The sequence below is a fragment of the Coptis chinensis genome, chromosome 9 (genome assembly GCF_015680905.1).
Source record: "Coptis chinensis isolate HL-2020 chromosome 9, ASM1568090v1, whole genome shotgun sequence".
Taxonomy (NCBI): domain Eukaryota; kingdom Viridiplantae; phylum Streptophyta; class Magnoliopsida; order Ranunculales; family Ranunculaceae; genus Coptis; species Coptis chinensis.
In genome coordinates, this window is record NC_141464.1 from 67,101,675 (window position 1) to 67,122,634 (window position 20,960).

General features: G+C 35.1%; 3 protein-coding genes and 2 long non-coding RNA genes across 8 annotated transcripts; 3 read left to right on the forward strand and 2 right to left on the reverse strand.

The window, feature by feature from the left end:
• The first annotated feature begins 3,158 nt into the window (after positions 1 to 3,158).
• On the forward strand, positions 3,159 to 4,238 carry LOC147477516 (uncharacterized). Its single transcript, XR_015207512.1, has 3 exons — positions 3,159 to 3,463; positions 3,603 to 3,811; positions 3,974 to 4,238. It is a non-coding gene; the product is annotated as an uncharacterized LOC147477516 (long non-coding RNA).
• LOC147477517 (uncharacterized) lies at positions 3,973 to 4,684 on the reverse strand. 2 transcript variants are annotated; one of them, XR_015207514.1, is made up of 3 exons: positions 4,478 to 4,684; positions 4,318 to 4,384; positions 3,973 to 4,096 (listed from the first exon to the last, which is right to left on the reverse strand). It is a non-coding gene; the product is annotated as an uncharacterized LOC147477517 (long non-coding RNA). The 2 variants fall into 2 exon arrangements; XR_015207513.1 differs by having other exon boundaries at positions 3,973 to 4,384.
• Positions 4,685 to 6,293: 1,609 nt separating this feature from the next.
• LOC147477518 (beta-galactosidase 1-like) lies at positions 6,294 to 11,109 on the reverse strand. 3 transcript variants are annotated; one of them, XM_086583034.1, is made up of 11 exons: positions 10,901 to 11,107; positions 10,252 to 10,797; positions 10,059 to 10,149; positions 9,898 to 9,946; positions 8,334 to 8,422; positions 8,089 to 8,194; positions 7,585 to 7,834; positions 7,424 to 7,475; positions 6,787 to 6,837; positions 6,621 to 6,719; positions 6,295 to 6,338 (listed from the first exon to the last, which is right to left on the reverse strand). In XM_086583034.1, the coding sequence occupies exons 3-7, from the start codon at positions 10,103 to 10,105 to the stop codon at positions 7,826 to 7,828; spliced, it is 300 nt and encodes a 99-aa protein (XP_086439160.1). In that variant the 5' UTR covers positions 10,106 to 10,149; positions 10,252 to 10,797; positions 10,901 to 11,107; the 3' UTR covers positions 6,295 to 6,338; positions 6,621 to 6,719; positions 6,787 to 6,837; positions 7,424 to 7,475; positions 7,585 to 7,825. The 3 variants fall into 3 exon arrangements, with proteins under 3 accessions (XP_086439159.1, XP_086439160.1, XP_086439158.1); XM_086583032.1 differs by having other exon boundaries at positions 6,296 to 6,338; positions 7,585 to 7,829; positions 10,901 to 11,109; XM_086583033.1 differs by lacking the exons at positions 9,898 to 9,946; positions 10,059 to 10,149; positions 10,252 to 10,797; positions 10,901 to 11,107 and adding an exon at positions 9,193 to 9,323 and having other exon boundaries at positions 6,294 to 6,338; positions 7,585 to 7,829.
• A 2,275-nt stretch (positions 11,110 to 13,384) lies between these two features.
• On the forward strand, positions 13,385 to 14,141 carry LOC147477519 (uncharacterized). The gene is made up of 3 exons (XM_086586218.1): positions 13,385 to 13,556; positions 13,642 to 13,789; positions 13,991 to 14,141. Exons 1-3 carry the CDS (start codon positions 13,424 to 13,426, stop codon positions 14,019 to 14,021), a joined length of 312 nt encoding a protein of 103 aa, XP_086442344.1. The 5' UTR covers positions 13,385 to 13,423; the 3' UTR covers positions 14,022 to 14,141.
• Positions 14,142 to 16,803: 2,662 nt separating this feature from the next.
• Positions 16,804 to 20,631, forward strand: LOC147477520 (uncharacterized). Its single transcript, XM_086583194.1, has 5 exons — positions 16,804 to 17,235; positions 17,538 to 19,860; positions 19,941 to 20,243; positions 20,325 to 20,430; positions 20,504 to 20,631. Exons 3-5 carry the CDS (start codon positions 20,089 to 20,091, stop codon positions 20,618 to 20,620), a joined length of 378 nt encoding a protein of 125 aa, XP_086439320.1. The 5' UTR covers positions 16,804 to 17,235; positions 17,538 to 19,860; positions 19,941 to 20,088; the 3' UTR covers positions 20,621 to 20,631.
• Positions 20,632 to 20,960: the final 329 nt, after the last annotated feature.

Sequence of the window (20,960 nt, forward strand, 5' to 3'; positions counted from 1 at the left end):
ATTTTCTATTAATTATTCTTTAAGGTTAGTTCAATGTAGTACGTTCTATCCAGTTTCCAATTTCTCATTAATTATTCTTTGAGGTTAGTTCAATGCAATAATTGCATCAAGTTTCTGATTTCCTGTTAATTATTATTTGAGGTTAGTTCAGTACAATTGCATCCAACTTATGATTTCTCATTTGTTATTTATTAAGGTTAATTCAGTATAGTTGCATCCAGTTTTCAATATTTAGTTAATTAGTATTTGAGATTAGTTCATTGCATTTGCATCCAGGTTCTAATCTCCTGTTAATTACTCTTTGAGGTTAGTTCAATACATCTACATCTAGTTTCTAATTTCCCGTTAATTATTTTTCTAAGTTAGTTCGATAGTTTACAATTTCTAGTTATTTATACTTTGAGGTAAGTGTGATACAGTTACATCCGGCTACCGATTTCCATTTAACGATTCTTCGAGGTTATTTTAATGTATTTTCATCCAATTTCTGATTTCCCATTAGTTAATCTCTGATTTTAATTAGTTTAATGCAGTTGCATCTAGTTTCTGATTTCTAGTTAATTATTCTTTGAGGTTAGTTCAATGCAGTTGCATCCAATTTATGTTTTTATGTTAATTGTTCTTTAAGGTTAGTTCAATGTTTTTACATCAAGTTTCCAATTTTTCGTTAATTATTTTTTGAGGTTAGTTCAATACAGTTATATAAAATTTATAATTTTCCATTAATTATTCATTTAGGTTAATTCAGTGCAGTTTCATCCATTTTTAATATTTCGTTAGTTAGTCTTTGAAATTAGTTCATTGCATTTGTATCTAGTTTCCGATTTCCCGTTAATAACTCTTTAAGGTTAGTTTAATACATCTGCATCTAGTTTATAATTATTTGTGTTTGAGGTTAGTTCGCTGCAATTACGTCCGGTTTCTGATTTCATGTTAGCTATTCTTTGAGGTTATTTCAATACATTTGCATTTAGTTTTTGATTTTTCATCAATTATTCTATGAGATTAGTTCAATGCAGTTGCATTCGGTTTTTTATTTTTTGTTAATTATTTTTTAAGTTTAGTTCAATGCATTTGCATCAAGTTTCTAGTTTCTCATTAGTTATTATTTGAGGTTTGTTTGATGTATTTGCATACTATTTCCAATTTCCCGTTAAATATTTTTCAAGGATTTGCATCCAATTTCTAATTTCATATTAGTTATTCTCCGACGTTAGTTTAATGCAATTGCATCCAGTTTCCGATTTCTAGTTAATTACTTTTTGAGTTTAGTCTATTGCATTTGCATAAAGTTTTCAATTTTCCGTTAATTACTCTTTGAGCTCAGTTATATATTTGAATCCAGTTTTCGATTTTTTTTTTTTTAATTATCTAATGTGGTATGTAATACCAACTTCTACTGATCCATCTATAGTGTCCTTGCAAACATGACATAAAAAATAAATTATGTTTGATTTACTATATGGGATCATCGAAGATTATCCAGTTCCCAATTTCCTGTCAATTATTCTATAAATTATATGTATTACTCAGTATGTGAAATCTTCAAAGATTATCTACGAATGGGTATTGTTATATATTAATTATTCTAAAAAATATTAGCAAATATGCATAACTATTATATATTAATATTATATTGACCACTCATTCAAATTTCTTATAATGTGAAAACCTCACTCTCCATTAAAAAAAAAAAACTCACCTTTGATAAAACTCTTCAATTCAACTTCATTTTGTTGTTTAATTAACAATAGAAGTTTGATTGAATTTTGTAAGATTGCCTAATAAGGCGAAGTTCATATATATTGAAGCTACTTGAATAACAAGGAGTTCTCAATCATACGGAAAGAGATAAGATAAACACCATTTTAAATACAAAACTGTACTTATCGAGACATTCTCACAACATATAACCCAACTATGTTTTGAGATTATTAGTTCAATGCATTTGCATCCAGTTTCTGATTTTTCGTTATTTATATTTTGAAGTTAGTTCAATGCAGTTGCATCCAATTTTCGATTCTCGTTATTTATTTTTTTAGGTAGTTCAATGCAGTTGTATTCGGAGTTAGAAAAGTTAAATCCAAAAACTTATTTGGAAGAGTTCAGTGCTCTGGAGAATTAAGTCCAAGTGATTGTGGAGAATGCTTGTGAAGTACTATTGCTCAGTTGCCTCTGTGTTGTGATAAGAGACGAGGTGGAAGAATTCCTAATCCAAGTCGTAACTTTAGGTACGAGCTTTACCAATTCTATGGATACAAGGGGATGTCTGCACCTAGTCCTTTTCCAATCTCAAAGTGTAATTCTCTGACCTCTTCTGATGTTCATTTTTCATGCTTTTTCTTCTGAAAAACTTATTGTCTAGTTGTATTTCTTAATTAGTGATTACTCATGAGAACTTGAGTGACTGGATTACACTATCTATGTAACAGACTAACAGGAGTTGGAATAAAATTGGCCGGATATGACTGATCTCCATATATATAGCTAAGTTGGACACTGATGCATAATATTCGCTTCATTGAAATGCTTTTCTTCCATGCTATTTATAATTTATATACCAATGGAGAGGAGATCAAGCTTTCCTTTTCCCTTCAAGGCCTCATAAATGGACTACATACAAAGATAAAAGATGTTTTTCTATGAATATTGATTTTTAATCTCATAAATGGACTCACATACAATCAACTATCTACATGATGATGCTTTTTCTATTAATATTGATTTATTGAATTTTTTTTCCTTCTATATCAACAGCTATTTGGCATGGGGAAACGAATTCATCCAAAAGAGTTGTGATTATAGTACTATCAAAAACAGTAACGGATGCAGTGATGCGGATAGTCACCGTCAAACCATTTGTTACGGATATACGCAGGAGGAAAATATGAGGGAGGTTAGATTTCTTTAGTCACATATTTTCGATTGTTCAATAAATCGATATGTTGGTGCATTAGTTTTAATAGATCGATTTCACTATTTATATTCATATATAATGTCGGAAAGAGCAATGCAGTTAAAGGATATATATTGGCGATGAGATTAGATATTTTGGTCCATGGCTTGGTCTAGAGGCAACAGTAGGTACTCTTAGGCCTAGGCGCTACGGGTGAGTCTGAATCGAGAATGAGCATAGGTGCGCATTGACTGCATACTTTATTGGAATAAAAAAACAGGTAACGGATAAGCCCCTGTATTAAAAATAAAGTTTCTTATAAAGAGGTTTATATATACCATAAAACAATATCACTTCTTTTTCTCAACAAAAATTATTGGAGCAGTCATTTGATATATATTGGTATTTTGCTGCTTTTATGAAGACGTCGCTCAAATTAGGAAAGATGTGGATGAAATGAGCAGTGTGGAATCCTTGCAGTTCGACTTTGGCACAGTAAGAGCAGCGACGGACAACTTCTGTGATGCTAACAAACTTGGACAAGGCGGCTTTGGCTATGTTTACAAGGTTTTAAATATATATAAATATATACTTTTTAGCAAATTATTACAATTGAAATGGATGTAAAACTTCTTCTATTGGATTATCAACTTGTTTAAGGTCTGTTTACTCCTTGTGAAATTGTGACACTAAAAAGTTTCAACAGGGTAAGCTTTTGGATGGGAAAGAGAGCAGTGAAGAGACTCTCAAGAAACTCTGGCCAAGGTGTAACAGAATTTAAGAATGAGGCTCTATTGGTTGTCAAACTTCAACATCGGAATCTTGTAAAGCTTTTAGGTTTCTGTTTGGAAGAGGATGAAAAACTTCTCATATACGAATTTGTGCCAAATGCAAGCCTCGCCCAATTTATTTTTGGTTTGGCTCGAAACTTCCTCACAAACCATTTCAGCTTATCTTCTTTATTTGCAAAACACACGGATGATGTAGTTCAAGAAGTAGCACTTCACTCTACCTTAGAGTTAGTTTACGTTTAATTTGCTTTACTATGTGTGAACTATATATTCTAATTCTATACAGATCCAATCAAACGTACTTATCTGGATTGGGAAAGACGCTACAAAATCATTGGAGGGATTGCTTGAGGTCTTCTTTATCTTCATGAGGATTCACGTCATAGGATTGTTCATCGTGATCTCACAGCTGGGAATATTTTGTTAGATGCAAAAATGAATCCTAAAATTGCAGATTTTGGTATGGCAAAAGATAATAAAGTTTATCTTATAAGAATTTAAGCATGCAAGTTACTCACAAAATCAATAAAAGTAAATTTTTTTACGGTTACTATCACAATTAATTATACAAAAATATATCAAACCAGGATTCTCTTTATATATTCCCACTTGATTTCTTTCCATATTTACCTTGTATGATTTCAAAAAAGAATCAAACTTTTAGATCTCCAATACTTAAATAATTCAACCAATTTCCCTGCAAACCAAAAACTAACACAAGATTCAAAAAACTGAAAAGCAAAAAAAAAAAAAAACTGGGATCACAAAAAGATGAAGAGAGGTAATTTACCGATGATATTTCGACGAGTTGTAACGGAATTCGATGAGAATGTGAAGTTTTTCAATGTTTTAACTGCGCGAAAGAAAAAATGAGAAAGAGACTCAAAAGATGGAAAAACAGAAGGTGTTGTTATTTAAGCTGTAAACAAATTGAGTTAATCTTCTTTAACTACGGTTTAGTGTTTGTGAATTTACTGAATTAGCCTTCTGTGTGTTGTTTTTTGATGGGTGGACATGCTATTTCTTGCCTCAACAAATATATAATAGCTAAAAGAGTTGTGGGTACTTATTAATTCTTTCACGTTGAATGGTTCAAGCTCATTATAAATTTATAATGGCATGGACAATAATTGTGAAATTTGAGGTTTCCTAATGTAATTGATTTGAAATTGACAAAGTAATCACGATGTAACACATAACTAGCTACTAGTGAATTGGAGCTATATATTGTTATTTCAATTTTGTAAATGATGCCACTGTTGAATTATATATACTAGCAAGATGCACGTGCTATGCACGCGATGTCAAACAAAACTTAAGGAAGAGTGTAAACATAATTTGCTTAACACCTTTCTTATTTGGTAACCAACTCGGGGGGAAATTGATGTACTGTTCATAATTGTGTTTATGGTTGCTAAATTTTCTTGTTGAGGGAATGAACTGAACATTTAAAGAAGGATATAGGTAAGCGTTTTGCTCTTCAATATTGTATACCTGAATTTTGCAAGTTAACTAACACCATTTATTCAAATTGTAAGAAACATAAAGCTTCTCGTCCGAGTAAAAACCATAGTGTCATATACGATAGAAATCATAATATTATTCTATTACGATTTTTGTATTTCATTATTCAGACTTTTTGTAACATAATCTCCTTACTGGTTATGTTTGGTTTGTTAATGCCCGAGTCTTTGCACTATCGTCTACAAGAAATGCTTAAATTTGACGAAGCCCTGCTTCTTTAAGAATCTGTTCAGAACTGAAAGAGGTCTTCTCGATTAAGCAGGCAATTTTATGGGCAAATTCACAACAAAGTTAGCTTCTTAATGGCTCTGTTTTGGGAAGAGTTAAATTTAGTTTGAGAAACTGTAAATTCTATTGAGCAACAAATATGCGGAAGACAATAGTTTATGAAAATTTTCATTGATTTTGTTAATGATAAAATGGAATTTTTCCATTGCTAAGCCAGGATCACCATATATCTGAGAAAACGGTTTTCCAATTTGTTTTGCTTATTTCACAAAAATAAAATAGAAAATATGTACAAAAAGAAAGAGATGGGAGACCCTCATACTACGATCTTGAAGATGTGGCGATCTTTGGTCCAATATCATCTATAAATCTGCAGCTTGAGCCTTGCAGATTGGGCACGATTCTTTTAACCAAGCAACCCAACCGATTGATCTGAGACCAAAATGATAATGATGATCGCACCGCAAGTTGACCATCTCATCTCCCTCAAAGATACTCTTCATGCAAAGAACCAACATTAATAAATTTCAAGGATTGAAATTTTAGCACAATCTTGATTCCATTACGGATGGAATCAAAGCAGTTCCTTATTCGGTCAACTTTGCAATCTTGGTATACTATTGGAATTCAGTTACTACCTACACTAATAAGCACCTCAAAAGAACTCCGAGAATCCCATACAAACACTACCAAAATCCACTTTATGATGATTGAAGTTTGAACTTGTTATTCGGGTTACGGTTAAGAAGTATTGTGCGACAAACCTTGCATTTGGCATCATCACCTCTGCCCCGATCCCGAAGTTTGGAGGCGGGCATATAGAAGCTCATTTTCAGGCGGTTTGAGAATTTTGCTTCCGTAAGGCTGTGGCCGACAAGTACCCATCTTCTCACCTAGTGCTAACAATTCTGTTATAGCAATAAGCATATATAAGGAAAGCACTACTCTGAAATCTTAGATTAAATATTTTATACATAGAATTTAGATCATAAAGCGGGACGATAATGCCTCATTTTAAGGAAGCAGGATTTGACACTACAATTAAAAATTCCTTCAGAGAAAGCTCCCGCGAAATATTATTGGAAAAAGAGAACTAATGAAAAATGAAAGGGAAAGAAAAAAGAAAAAAGTAAGGGAATATGATCTGCAAAAATCCACAGCTATTAAGAAAAATAACAAACCTCATACGACATGTTGTCAATGTCAAGTCTCATATCCCGATGCTGATCACGAAAACCAAGACCACTCAAGAACAAATTTGTCTCCAAAACCAATAATTGCTGCATTAGGTAAAAGAAGCTCAGAGAAAGATCTCAAGAAGAGGAGAAAAGCACAAAGACAAACAACCTCATATGTGAGCTCCTCATCTTGTTCGATCCTTTCCAATGATAGCAATACCTGCAAAATGCAAAATATAGCTTGAGTTAAAATTCCAAGTCAAGTCACAAACAACAATTTCCTGCTCTACCAATTAGACCATTCCCCCAGGCAGGGTTTAGATTTGATCAATTACAATGATACCTCTGCAATTCCATCCCTATTATAATGTTGATAGAATTTACTTGGTGTATAATTTGAACTCCATAAAAATGTATATTCAGCTTACTCGCAGAAGTTAAAGTAAAGGGAAACACAATCCTATAAAGAAAGCTGACAGGCTAGGCTTGTCGTGAGGGTGTCAAGGACATTCAACTCCTATCCTTTGACATTTGAGCAGTCTTAAGGCAACCGTTTGAGCAAATAGGCAGTTTAAGGCCGCCGTTGGATTTTTCACATGGGGAAGACAATGAGATATATGCTGCTGCATAGATGCTATTGATGATGATTAATGTCAACAGTGTGCGGGTGTATAAGCATGGCCCTATTTCCAATAATGAACTCTTAGAGTTCAACTGAAACCAAAAAGGGCATACAACTCTTAATAAGCCATTAAGTATGATAAACAGCATCTATATCAATTGATTATCCAATAGTAGAATCGTACCGCCCACTACCATGTCATGCTTCTTTGTCATTTGCGTTACAAAATTATGATTCTGCAAACCAAACAAATTGTGTCATTCGCGTTATAAAATTATGTCATTGCTAGTACTACTTCCTACCGCATTGATATCAACATCTAGGTATTCTAAAGCACTTTATTACCTTTGTTACCTTCGGCTGGTAGTGACAGCAGCAGTGACACATTCATTGAATCCCACGGAATCTACAATTTTCCAACTCATGAATCCCAATAATGATAGCACTCCCAAATCAGACCTATTTGTTCGAAACCACATTTTATGAATTGATGGCTTGAGTCTTGACAATTTGGAGCTGTGGTGGGGCAGGGGCAGTAAAATTCTAGAGTACACAGCTGCATAGTGTAACTCTTTTCCCTCCTCCTTTATCTAGACTTGGGACCAACAGCATAAAACCAGAAGTTTGCATTGGCGGAGTTAAAATGTTTTGTAGCAATTCCAATGATCATGGAAATATTAAGGGCGAAAAGTGATATTAGAAAATCTAAACATAAAGAAGTCATATATGAATCAATGTATAGCATGAGTAACTGAAATCACTATATGAAGACAGGACCAGTTATCAACAGTCCAAGAAAACATGAGTTGGATACATAGCTTTCAATTAATTAAACAAAGATACGCTTACCATGTAGTAATTCATGTATGATCCACCTTTCTGTATAAACCTAGCAACTGAAAATGCTACGTCTTCAGCTGGTCGGTGAGGAACAGGACCTCCAAATCCTGTAAACCTGGGACCCAAACAGATGGGAAATGACAATTAGATTGGACTTGCCTCTAAGGGATTATAACTCTATAAACATATCTTAAAAAAGATATTGTAGACAGAACAATCAGCAGCTTTCATTGCAGTAGATACAGGACACTTACCAGCCAGTCCAGTTTTCGGTCCACACCTTGGGCTTATATGCCTTGTTAGGAGAGAACCAATCACAGTAGAAACCGTTGCAAGTGTTTATCTGTTGCAAGATCAATAAATAAAGTTCAATTAAGAAAGGAAATTGGAAAAGAATTCAAAAACTTCTATGTTGTCAGGGAGAAAGTTACAGAGTGGTCGATAGCTATCGGTTTACGTTATTCCCAGAATTGCTCTCATCTTTTATGAGTTTTATCCCCTAATTACTAACTCACTCGCCAGTGTCGCCGACAAAGTATGGTAACTTTTAAAAGCATGCTCCCAAGTCACATTCAACAAAATTCCCAAACAAAATTCTTACACAATGGGTTCGCATATTGTGATTTTGCAACCGCCAATATATCTTCAACACCACACTAAATTCCAATCAATGCTAATTGATATACACACACTGACACTCTTATTATCGAGCTGGATTGACTACCAGTGTGTAGGTGAATTAAACAACACAACAGTAAAAGAAATACAAAAAAAACCGACGAATTAAAATTGAAGCATAAGTTTACATCAATTAGCCTTTGATTATTTGAAAAGAAACCAAAAAGAATTTAGTTCCACAAAACCCCAGTTTAGTACAACCCCATTTAACATTTTCAGTAAGCTATCAAGGGGCTTGTGTTAGGAATATCGGATTATGCTTCGATTTAGATTACGTAAACTATGTGCATAAGCTTTGTCACCATGAAAGTACAGCTTGTCAAGCAAAGGCTTGGTTCTTTCAAACGAAAACTCATACAACAAAGGCCATTGGGAGCCACGCCCATTTCAAGCATTACAATTGGCATTTCAAATGACAAATAACTCAAAACTAACCTTCATACCACCCATTGCAAATCCAATCAACACCCCACATCTAGCTTATAAAGCATGAATTTGTTGGCTCTCTTTGAGAGTTTTGGTGCGACCCATCCATCTGTTGAGAAAGACTTGATTGATTTCTCCAACGATTCTCTAGAATGGGAGAGTTTGTGTCGGTACATCAACCAAATTACTTGCTCGGCAGTAGAGAGGTGTTACTATCAATATAGAGTGTATGTGATTGTAAAATTTCTCGATAAGTTTCATGTTAATTATCTCTACCGATCTCTGGAACACAACTTGTACTGTTGTACATATTACATTGCGCTTAATATCAAGGAGTTGTCCGAAATCTAGTTATGTTTCATTACGTATATGGCACTAACCATTGTTTCTTACTTCGTCATCCTGTCTTAAATGCGAGTCTTAACATTTATCAGTTATCTACATTAGGGATTTGGTCAAGCCGAGGTTCTCTTTTTATCTGCTGCTTTATAATGTTTTATTTTTTTTCGACATTTCAATAAATATACAGATATTTGAAAAACATGTTTACAATCATCTGAGAAAAGAAAACAATCAAAAGGTGAAGTGGTCGAGAAATTGAGGCAACTGTAATTGAAATTGGAAGAACAACTTTCAGTAGAGTTTCTCAAAAGTAGGTAAGATTTTAGTTTCCTTCCTTAAATGTAAGGAAAAAAGATGAGGCCTTTTACTCACTTTTTTCTTCTCCCGATGGTGGAATGTCTTCATGTGTTTTTCTACCCCCCTGTTTCACATGAAACAAATTTTATATCAATCTTCTTCATTACACTGTCTTGTCCTGAATTTAATTTAACAAAAGAAAGCTCTTTGGAAAATAGTAGGATGGGAAATCATACTTCACAGCCTGGTTAATGACTTCAAAAGGATTGGTGCCAGCATGCATGTAGACCAGGTGAAGCCCTTGGTTGGTCTCAACAGCATTGTCGCCTGCAGTGATTGAAGTATATATTTATTCTCCACTGTTCTGTGTTAAGCAGAAAATGAAAGTTGATATTAAATAGAGTGAGTGATGAGTTATATAAGCCTTACCAGTAGTTCCACTATACCAAAGAGCATGAAGGTCCAAAACCTTGGGATGAAAGCGTCACTTATAAAACCACCAAATACTGTGATCAGGAAAGAGGTTCCCATAAAATTTGTGGACATGTTTGCAGCTTCATCAAGTGGATAATTCATCGACTTCGTAAAATATGTCACGAAATTGCTCGCATTCGATATGAACACCAAGTTTTCAGAGAATCACAGAGAGTGAGCACAACAGTTTTTGCTTGATCAATATGGAAAACACTCTCCATATATACGAAGTAATATTGAGGAATACATAGTAGATTCTACGCCCAGTTCACTTTTGGGGAAGAAAATGGAGTTAAAAATGGCTGCTGTTGGGAAGAAGAGGACGCGGGGGCACTGTGGTCGTTTTGCACTTTTGGGTTCCATTCTACGCTTGTTAAAATAACTCAATATACAAAGGAGAAGAAAGAAAAAAGACCTGTATCAGGGACACTGATAACTCTTTCCCATCTCTATTCAAATCCCCAACACCCTCAAAACCCTTCCCTTCATCTTCTACATCATCTTTTTAGCAGTGAATTAATCCAAACAAAAATCTCAAAAAAATCAAAATCGATGAATAAAAGGAAATTCTCGTGATTTAGAAAATTGAAAGTAACAATCATACCTAATTTAGAGAAATAGTCAGATGGTTTTCTTGTCCATGGCCTTATAATTTTTCAATAATGAGAGGAGATTGGAGAGAAAAAGAGAAGCTAGAACGATGTAACTGGTTTTCTAGTAATGAAGTCGGTATAAATGTTAATAAAAGTGGTATTAATGGTAAACGTACCTCGCGGACAATTGAAATGGTGCGTGCATTTTATTTCCAACTTGAATTTACACAACAATCCCTAAAGGTATTATGTAAACTTAAGGGTATAAATGGAAGCAAAAACTGAAAAATGACGAAATAGTCCATTTTAAGGGCATTGAATCATTTGTTTTAATATTTGATCAAGGGTATTTGGTGGTAGAAAAAAGGCTGGTCTAATTTAAAAGGCCAGGTTAATTATGGTGTATTTTACTAATATATATATATATATATATATATATATATATATATATATATATATATATATATATATATATATATATATATATATATATATATGTGCCAATAAATATATATACAAAGTAAATAGTTTGGAACTTGCTAGAGGGTGAAATGAGTATATCATGATGGGGTCGGAGTAGTTTACATGAGTAAATTTGATTTTCCCCAACAGTTGAGCAAGAGCTTCCTCGATACTCATCAATCGTCGTTACCTAACAACGGTTTAAGACTGCAAGTACTAGTAAATGACCGTTACAATTTTTTCGAGTTCGTCATATTTTATAATTACAACTCTTTGACACTCATTTTTTATTGGGAAATATGTCACATCATAGATGTCGGTAAGAAAAACCGTCGCATTGTTATTCTCGATAGTTTTTCTTAAATTTGCTCGATGTAATTTAGCCGTTGGAAGTAGTAATTGTTCCAAATTGTTGCAGAAACTATCACAAAATCTTCTATTATCATTGTTGACTTCTCTTAATTTCTTTTGACTGAAATTAAAACCTTTTACATTAATATTATTATTTTTTATTGTTTTTCGAATAGAAGAAGCATAATTGTAATAATTTTGAATATGGAATGAGGTTTAAGATGACAATTTTTTTGTTTTGAGACTACATACAAATACAACTTTAGACTCTTTTAAATATATTCGGCCAAGTTTTTGTTCAAATTCCAATAGAACACCAATATTAATTTGTTCCATTCAAGAAACATGCATGATTCACTTATATACTTATCGAATTAAACTTTAAAAATTGGTGATAATCATTTAGCTAGTTACAAACTTCGAGATAATTAAAATGAAGAAGTGATGATATTATTATTATTATTAATTAATTAATTATATACAGTTAGGTACAATTTAAAATTAAGTTTAATATTAGAATCAAATTAATCAATAGGACGAAGCAATGTGAAGAGTTCAAACATCAGCTATACAAAGTTTAAACTATATATGCAATATATATTAACCTACAAGTTGTTAAAAGGCATGAGCATCACATCTCTCTTTAGTTCTGAAGTGTCGATTTGTAATTAATTAAGGTTGTCGTTGCAAGTGACGTCGAAATTTAAAATCCTATTAGCATCTCTCAATCCATTAGGGGGGAACTATAGGGTGTAGATAGTTATAATTTATACATTAGTGTGAAATTGGAGTATAATTTGAACCCCCAAACGGCACACCCAGTTGGCTAGACATTTACACCCCACCTACGGCCCCTACTAGGGTAGGGAACGGGTCGGGTTTGGGTCAGATATGGCTATATCCAAATCCGAACCCAAACCCGAATCTGAATAAAACCGAAATCTTATATCCGAATCCGACCCGAACCTGACCAACCCGATCGGATAACACTAAAAATGCAAAAAAAGCCCAAAAAATATACCCGAATCCGACATACCCGAACCCGAACCGAATAAATAAATGAATATGAAAATCGACCCAAACCCGAACTATTCAGATTCGGGTCAAACCCGACCCGATTCCCTGCCCTAGCCACCCCACCCCACGGAACCCGCATACATGCACACATGCACAATTACGTAACTGTTGACTGTAGTAATAAGAAAAGAAAACAAGTGGGCCTCTGAAAATGGGTTAACATTGTTTTTGCCCATGGACTTTGTTAAAATAAGTGACCCGAATTAGACCCCAAAAAGCTTGATCAAATGTGACTGACCTAAGTCGTGGATGATAACAAAAATGAGAATGGGGTTATTTCTCCCTGAATTGTCGCGCATATTGAAGCACTAAACCATCGAATTTCTTCTAAAACACCCGCGAAATAACTAACTCCCTCCAGAAAGATTGCACGAAACCCACTCCCCCATGGTCGCAAGTTAGTTAGTTTTCCTCCATCTTCTCCACAATCCAGGTGCTTATATATATGTGGCTCAGCCATGTCATTTTTCACAAATCCAGAGCTTTCTTCCAAAGAGTTTGGTATGGAAACTTTTACTCTGTGAAATAGTTCTTCTGCCTTATTAGAATCTTTACTTGTTACTTCTTTAATTGTTAGTTTTAGTTTGGGACTTTGGTGTTTGTCACTCTAACTGGTGTCTTGGATTTTTCATCTGTATAGACTTATGGATCCTTTGGACGAACAAGATGGTAGCAATTTGCAAGGTGCTGGACAAGAAGACGGTAGCAATTTGCAAGGTGATGGACATGACCGTAGCAATTTGCAAGGTGCTGATTTGGGTGACAATGAGATAGGTGGTAATATACTGTGTACCCTAAACGTTCTTGTTTTATAACATTTTATTTTATGGTGTTACCATATTTATTATTCTGAAACATGTAGGAGGGACACCTGCAGTGACTTCTTCTACCAAGAGAGGACCCTCAAAAGGCCCTAAAGCATTACCTGATGGGAAGAAAAGGAAAGTTAGTACTAATGAGCTAGGACAGCCCAATGGGTTAGATCTGGATACCAGGGCATTTATTACCGGGTTAGGAGTGAACACTAGGAAATATGTTCCAATAACATACCAGAACTTTAGTGTAGTGCCAATTGACTTTAAAAAAAGAGTTTTGAGTGTTCTGGAGATATATTATCTTTTAACTATGTTTATTAAATTTAAGTATGAGTTTATTGCTTTAAGACATACTACAGTGTGTACTAATCAATGTTACTTTTACATGCATATTAGGACAATTTTGATTTTGATGACGTTTCACTAGAGTACCTCAGAGAGAGTATGAATCAAGCTTGGAGAAATCACAGGCATAACTTGCATAAGTGCCATATCAAAGGTAAAAGTTGGGCATTAGTAAGAGCAGCTCCACCCCCTCCTTTTTTGAACAGAGAGCAGTGATATTGGTTTCTGGAATACACAGAGAGTGAGAAGTTTCATGTCTCAATTACATAATCCTGTTTTTTTCTTTGACTCCTCTTTGATTAAGTATTTGATGACTTTAATTAGTAATGAGTTAATGAATTTTTTTGTTGGATTAACTTAGGCTGCAAGCAAAAGAAACAAGGCTAACCGTTTGAAACTCAGAGCACCAAATACACTTGGCGGGAGGAGCATGGTTGCCACACAACATGTCATTGTGGGTATGGTTCAATTCTTTTGTGAAGTGTGATAATTAGGCATGTTTTATTTTTTTTAAAAGATGCAATAATGGAATTAGAAGATTAAATTAACATAGTTGCTTTTTATAATCACATACACCTATATTTTAAGGCTGTGGAAAACAAGTTCAAGTCTAACTTGGAGGTTGGGAGGGCAGGGGTATACATTCGAGCCCATACTAAGAAAGACAAAACCATTCAGTGTCCTGAGATCGCTGTAAGTGCTTAAAAATTGACTACATTTTATTCTTTAGTCACTCATAGTTTTACAAAGCTTATTAGTTTATATATTGCTAACTAATTAAAAATGTTTTAGGAAAAAATTCAAGGAATTGTGAATTATGATCCTTCGTCCAACATTTTGAGTGTTGATGATGAACTTGCACAGGCAAGTAATACTTAATGCATTGGTATATATCTTTATATATTTATTCCATCTGTTTTTTATGTGTAAATCGGATTAGTCTACAGACACTTGGAAAAGACAAAAGTGGATATATGAGAGGTATGGGTGCTAATGTTAGTAGTACCATGGTGAAAAAAACTGTTCTGGTTCTGAAGAAAAATGAAGAGTTGAGATGTGAAAACACTACTACAAATTCAAAGTTGGACAGGTTAGAAACAAAGCTTCAAATGGTGAAGGACATGATAGTGGCATCACATGTACATGTGGTAGGATTGTTGAACTTTAGAGTGTTGTGGTTTTGGTTTTTCTTAGTTGCTAACATGTGGCTTGTCTACATTTAGCCTGCATCCCAAACTCAAAGAAATCCTGTTTTAGAAACACCTACTGCAGAAGTTCCATTAAGGCAGCCTAGTCAGGTATATTTTTTTGGGATAGTTTTATATATTGGTGCATTTTTATATGGTGTATTACTTTAAAAAGGTATTTATGTTAGTTCAAAATTAATGCAGATGCATTATTCATTTATGAACAAGATGAGAGATTTGCATTTTGTGGGGGGCTTAAAGGTTGCTAGTGGAGAGATTGTTGCAGTAAACCCACAATCTATTGTCCATGGTAGGCCCATGGGAGAGGGGGTTTTCAAAATTCTCTCAACTGAGGTGGTTGACAGTGAAGCCAGAGTGTTCTTTCCAAATGATTTTGCTAGTACACTTGGAGAAGTGGGTGTGCATGGATATGTCACTTGGCCAACAACATTTCTGCAAGTTCCAAAGGATGACACTTAATGTTTATCTTGTCCGGGCATGGGTGCCAAGCTTCCAGCGTAGGACTGGTTACAGCATCTAAAAAAAAAAGTTGTTTATTTTACTAGTTTTGTTTGGACGTGGCTGTGTAAATATGTTATTTGACTAAATTCGTTTAGACTTCTCCATTTGTACATACGTTATGCTGTTGCTTGGCAATGACTACTTGTGGATATGATCCACAAGGTTTGTCTAAGGTTCCCTTGTACATTCATTTCTTTTGCTGCAAGCTTGGTTCTATTTTGCCTCACAAGCTTTCAGTAATGATGTAATTGAGCAGTCCCAAACAAATTTATATCTTACAGCTTCTTTGGTTGTGAAAACAATTTTGTTATATGGCCATATATAGCCTGATATTGGATTTTTCCCCTCTGTAGGGAGTGATAGCTCTTATGTCCATAACTTGAGGAGATCGGTCCAGGGAAGGCGCTCTCTCTCTCGCTGCAGTCTTGCGACATGGATTCATCAAGAGACAATCATTCCTATGATGGTTCGAACATTTCTTTCTACCTTTTGCGGGGATTTGGATTATTATCGGTGCCGATCCCCACCAAGGTGCTTGGAATTAAGAGCAAGCGACTCTTTCAATCTCGATGATACACCGCTTACTTGAGCGGTGCTTCCGATGGTCCTCCATGGGGAAACTATGATGAAATAGGGAGTATGTTGACTGACATGGATTCACTCCCCAAGTACACAAGCCCAGATAATGGATTTGCACCTAAACATCAAACTATAAACAGAACAAAATAACTCACCTGTGCAAACATAAACAATAAGCGCCATATGACCACGCAACTAGAACTCCCAGAAGAATATAAGAAAAACATGTAAAAACAAACCAAACAATAAAGACTCACTTGGGAGAACTTGGGCGTCTCTGAGTGCCAAACCTGGATTTTAGATTATCAAGAGCCTCTTCAGCAGCCTGCCAAAAGGGTCCCTCATCATATTCATATTATATGTCTTGAAAAGGATAGTGAGAGAATGTCAGAGAGGCAAACATGATAAAGAGGGGTAATACTTGTTTCTTAGCTCCTTCCCATGTTGACCCAGTTCCTATACCTTTCCTTCTATTTCAACCTGAAATATAGTTTTCAATGAAAACAATTATAGATAATTCATTTAGTTCAATTCAATGGGCATGCTCTTTTCATAAAAAACCATAAAAATAAAATAGGCATGCTTTTAATATTTCCCTAACATTACCTTACAAATGGCTGAAGAAATCCAACCAAGAGTACAGATTTTTAATACTCAAACTGTACATAGAGAACCTACCAACTGAATAGTGAATAGTGACTAAGATATCAAGGGAAAACGCTTTTAATGCTCAAAGTATACATGGAGATCGCACGTGTTTTAGTGAGGGATATCGCTTTGAATCCCAACGTCTAAAGAAAAGCAACTAAAATGGGAAGTTAAGTTCCCATAAAACAGTTATGGGAATTTCCAATCTATCTTTTCTCTGTCTCCTCCTTCCCCCTCAACACAACCTTTTTTTTTTACTCTCTTTCCCCAAAGTTAGATTGTGTATATCTATTGTCACTACCAGTTCAAGGTTTTACGTGACCATCGATCAGTATTAACCAGGGTTTTCTCTTTGATCAAGTAAGCACTTTTCTTCAATACTAAATCTTATTTTCAGTTGTCTAATTGTTTTTTATCCTCTCAAAATCGATTAAAAATTATCTACACCGTGTAGTTAAATTCAGCGAGTTCAATTTCTCATATTTTATACAGTATTCTCACTATGCAGTTGCTATTGATTGATATGACTCAAAAGATTACAAAATTGTCATTTTCTTGATTCTGTTTTTTTATATATTTTTTATCTTGCCGAGGATTGTTTATAATTGCATTGATATATGCCTTTGCCTATCTAAATTATGCTTGTTTTAAACATGTTGCAGAATGGAAATGGGTCTCTGCAAAAGACGACAAGTCCTGGATTGATCTTAGTTTTCCTGATCAACATTTTATTGATGGTGTGTCGAGCTTTGTAAAATTCGTGCAAGTTCATTTTCCTGATACAGAGACGACACAATGCCCATGTAATATGTGCAAGAATCAACGAATTCCAGTTCCTTATGAAGAAGTGAAGATAGATTTGCTCAAACATGGTTTCAACCCGGCTTATAAGATTTGGTACTTGCATGGTGAGAGTGAAACATTTGAGCTTACCGATAATGAATCAAGATTCCATGACCACCAGGAAGATGTATACATGGATGACTTTGACGAGCTTCTCATAAACTCAATGGCTCAAGATTCTGGTGGTAATCCAGATGCTTGTGTCCAAGATAAACCAAACACAGGGACTCAAGGTGAGAACAGATTTAGAGAGGTACCACCTACTGAGTTAGGAAATATGCCAGAGTATCTGAACCCCTTGTCCAATGGTAGTGAGTACAATGTGCTCAGGTTTACACGAAGTCTGCTGAACCTAAAAGTGGGCCATGGATGGAGCAATAGAAGTTTTACTGAGCTCCTTCAACTTCTAAAGGATGCGTTACCTCCAGATAACAACACCCCAAAAAATACTCATTATGCGTCGAAAGTCATTAAAGAAGTGAAACTTGGATACGAGAAGATTCATGCTTGTCCAAATAATTGTATCTTTGTATTGGGAAAACAGAATTCCAAAAGATCAAGTGTGACACATGTGGTGTGTCTAGGTTCAAGTTTGATGGAAGAACAAAACAATGAGTCCCCGCTAAAATATTGAGATATTTTCCAATAACTCCAAGGCGCAAAAAGAATATGCAGTGCCTGGGTGGCTAAAGATATGACTTGGCATTCAACAGGAAGAATGACACCCGAAAAGATGAGGCACCCAGTCGACTCTAACACATGGAAGTCCATGGATAGAAGGTATAAAGATTTTTCATCTGATCCTCGTAATGTTTGCTTGGGATTATCCACAGATGGACTTAATCCTTTTGGCACGTTTAGCACAACACATAGTTGCTGGCCTGTATTATGTGTACCCTATAACCTTCCACCGGGTTTATGCATGAAGCCGCAATTTACAATGCTTACACTACTCATTGAAGGCCCAAGCCAACCAGGGAAGGACATTGATGTGTTTTTGCAACCTTTGGTTGCGGAGTTGAAAGTTCTGTGGGAGAAAGGGGTCACAACATTGGATGCTTTCACTAATACCGAGTTTAATCTTCGTGCTATGTTGTTGTGGATAATACATGACTTTCCAGCATATGGGGATGTTTTTGGTTGTAGGACGAAGGGTAAATTTTGCTATCCTTGTTACGGTCCAAAGACAGATTCTATGTGGCTTCGATATGGAATGAAACATGCGTTCATGGGTAGCAGGAGGTGGTTGTCAACTACAGATAGAAGCAGAAAAGACACAATGCGCTAACACTTTTAATAAGAAAGAGGAGTCTCATGGACAACCAATACGTTTGAGTGGGCAAGTAGTGAAAAAAATGATTGCTGTACTAGATGTGGTGTGGGGGAAAACTAAAAAAATTAAAAAAGAAAGGTGGGAGAAGATGATGAATATGCGGATGGTGATGCATCAGCTTGCTTATGTAAACATTCAATTTTGTTTAAGTTTCTCGAGTATTGGGAGCATATCCCTGTGCGCCATAATTTGGATGTTATGCATATCGAGAAAAACGTTTGTGAGAACTTGATTGCATTGATGCTGAACACAAAAGGAAAAACGAAAGATGATGCTAATGCACGTAGAGATTTGAAGCGGCTGAAAATAAAAAAGCGACTATGGCTGCAAAAATAGAATGGAAAGGAAATTCAGAGGCCTGGTCATTATTGGCTCATGAAAGAAGAGAAAAGGCTATTTCTCCAGACATTACGTGATTTACGTGTCCCTTTTGGTTTTAGTAGCAATTGGAGGAATATTGTCATAGAAGATGGTATGGACTTAAAAAGTGCACATATGAAGTCTCATGACTATCACATCTTGATGCAGCATTTGCTTCCTATGTTGATCCAACATGCATTTAAGGATAGGAAGGAAATTTGCCCTTTAATTAAAAGCTTCTCTTCATTTTTTAATGCTCTATGTTCTAAGATTAGGGATGTTGATTCACTGTTAATATTAGAGAAGGATATGGCAAGGACACTATGTGAACTTGAGAAGTATTTCCCTCCGTCAGTGTTTGTTGTCATGATGCACCTGCCTATCCATTTGGCTTATGAGGCTCGGGTTTGTGGACCTATTTATTATCGATGGATGTATCCATTTGAAAGGTATGGTGTAATTTTGATTATTTACATTGTAGACATATTATTTGAAATATGTTATACTTAATACGTCCTTAATATTGAAGGTTTATGAAGACTTTTAAAGGCTATGCAAACAAAGCTCGACCTGAAGGTTGTGTGGCAGAGAGATACCTTGATGAGGAGGCAATAATATATTGCAATTAGTACAAAGGAAAAGGCAAAACAAGTATTTTGAAAGAACTGGAGGAGAAAATGGATGACTCTGCTAAATCTTTAGATGATATTGATGACAATGGTGAGGCTGGACCAGTTGGCGTAGGTCAGACCTTTGTCATCCATGGTATTGAATATGAACAAGCTCACCATTGGGTACTCAACTGTCATCCTAAATATGAAACATGGCAAAGGTATGCGTTATTGTAACCCTATATATTAAATTATCATCGTGCATTTTATGTAAGCTTAAATGTTCCCCCTTTTTCTTTAAGGAAATACACTGAATTCTTACAAGAACGTAGGGTAACTTTAGGAAAGAAATCTGGACACTATAAGGTACCTAGCGAAGAAGAGTTTTTGCCATGGTTGCAACAGCAGGTACTAGAAAATAACTTAATATTTGCCTGCTTTTAATTGATCAAATCTAATTCTTTGATGTTAATATTTACAGACGAAGATCGTTGACTCTACGGATGTTGATTTCTTAGATATTATTAAAGGACCTTTGTCGATTGCTACGCACTACAAGATGCATAAACGGCTTCCTCTATGTTACCAAGGACAATGAGAAAACTAAAAGGTACCGAGCGATTGGGGTAGCTTACAGATTGTATAACCACTTGTCGATCTAGTGCTAAAGACAAGACTCCAGTAGATGAATCATTGATGTACTATGGAGTTCTCAAAGATATCATCCAGCTAGAGTATCGAGAAGGGTACAAGCCTGTCCTCTTTAAGTGTGATTGGGTTAAAGTGACTCACCATGGTGTTAGATGTGATAAGGAAGCGAATCTAAGATTAGTAAATTTGTCGAACCGCTAGTTCTAATCAATTAGGTGACGAACCATTCATTTTGCACAAGATGCTAACCAAGTGTTTTACTCTAAAGATCCCAAAATTCGGAATGG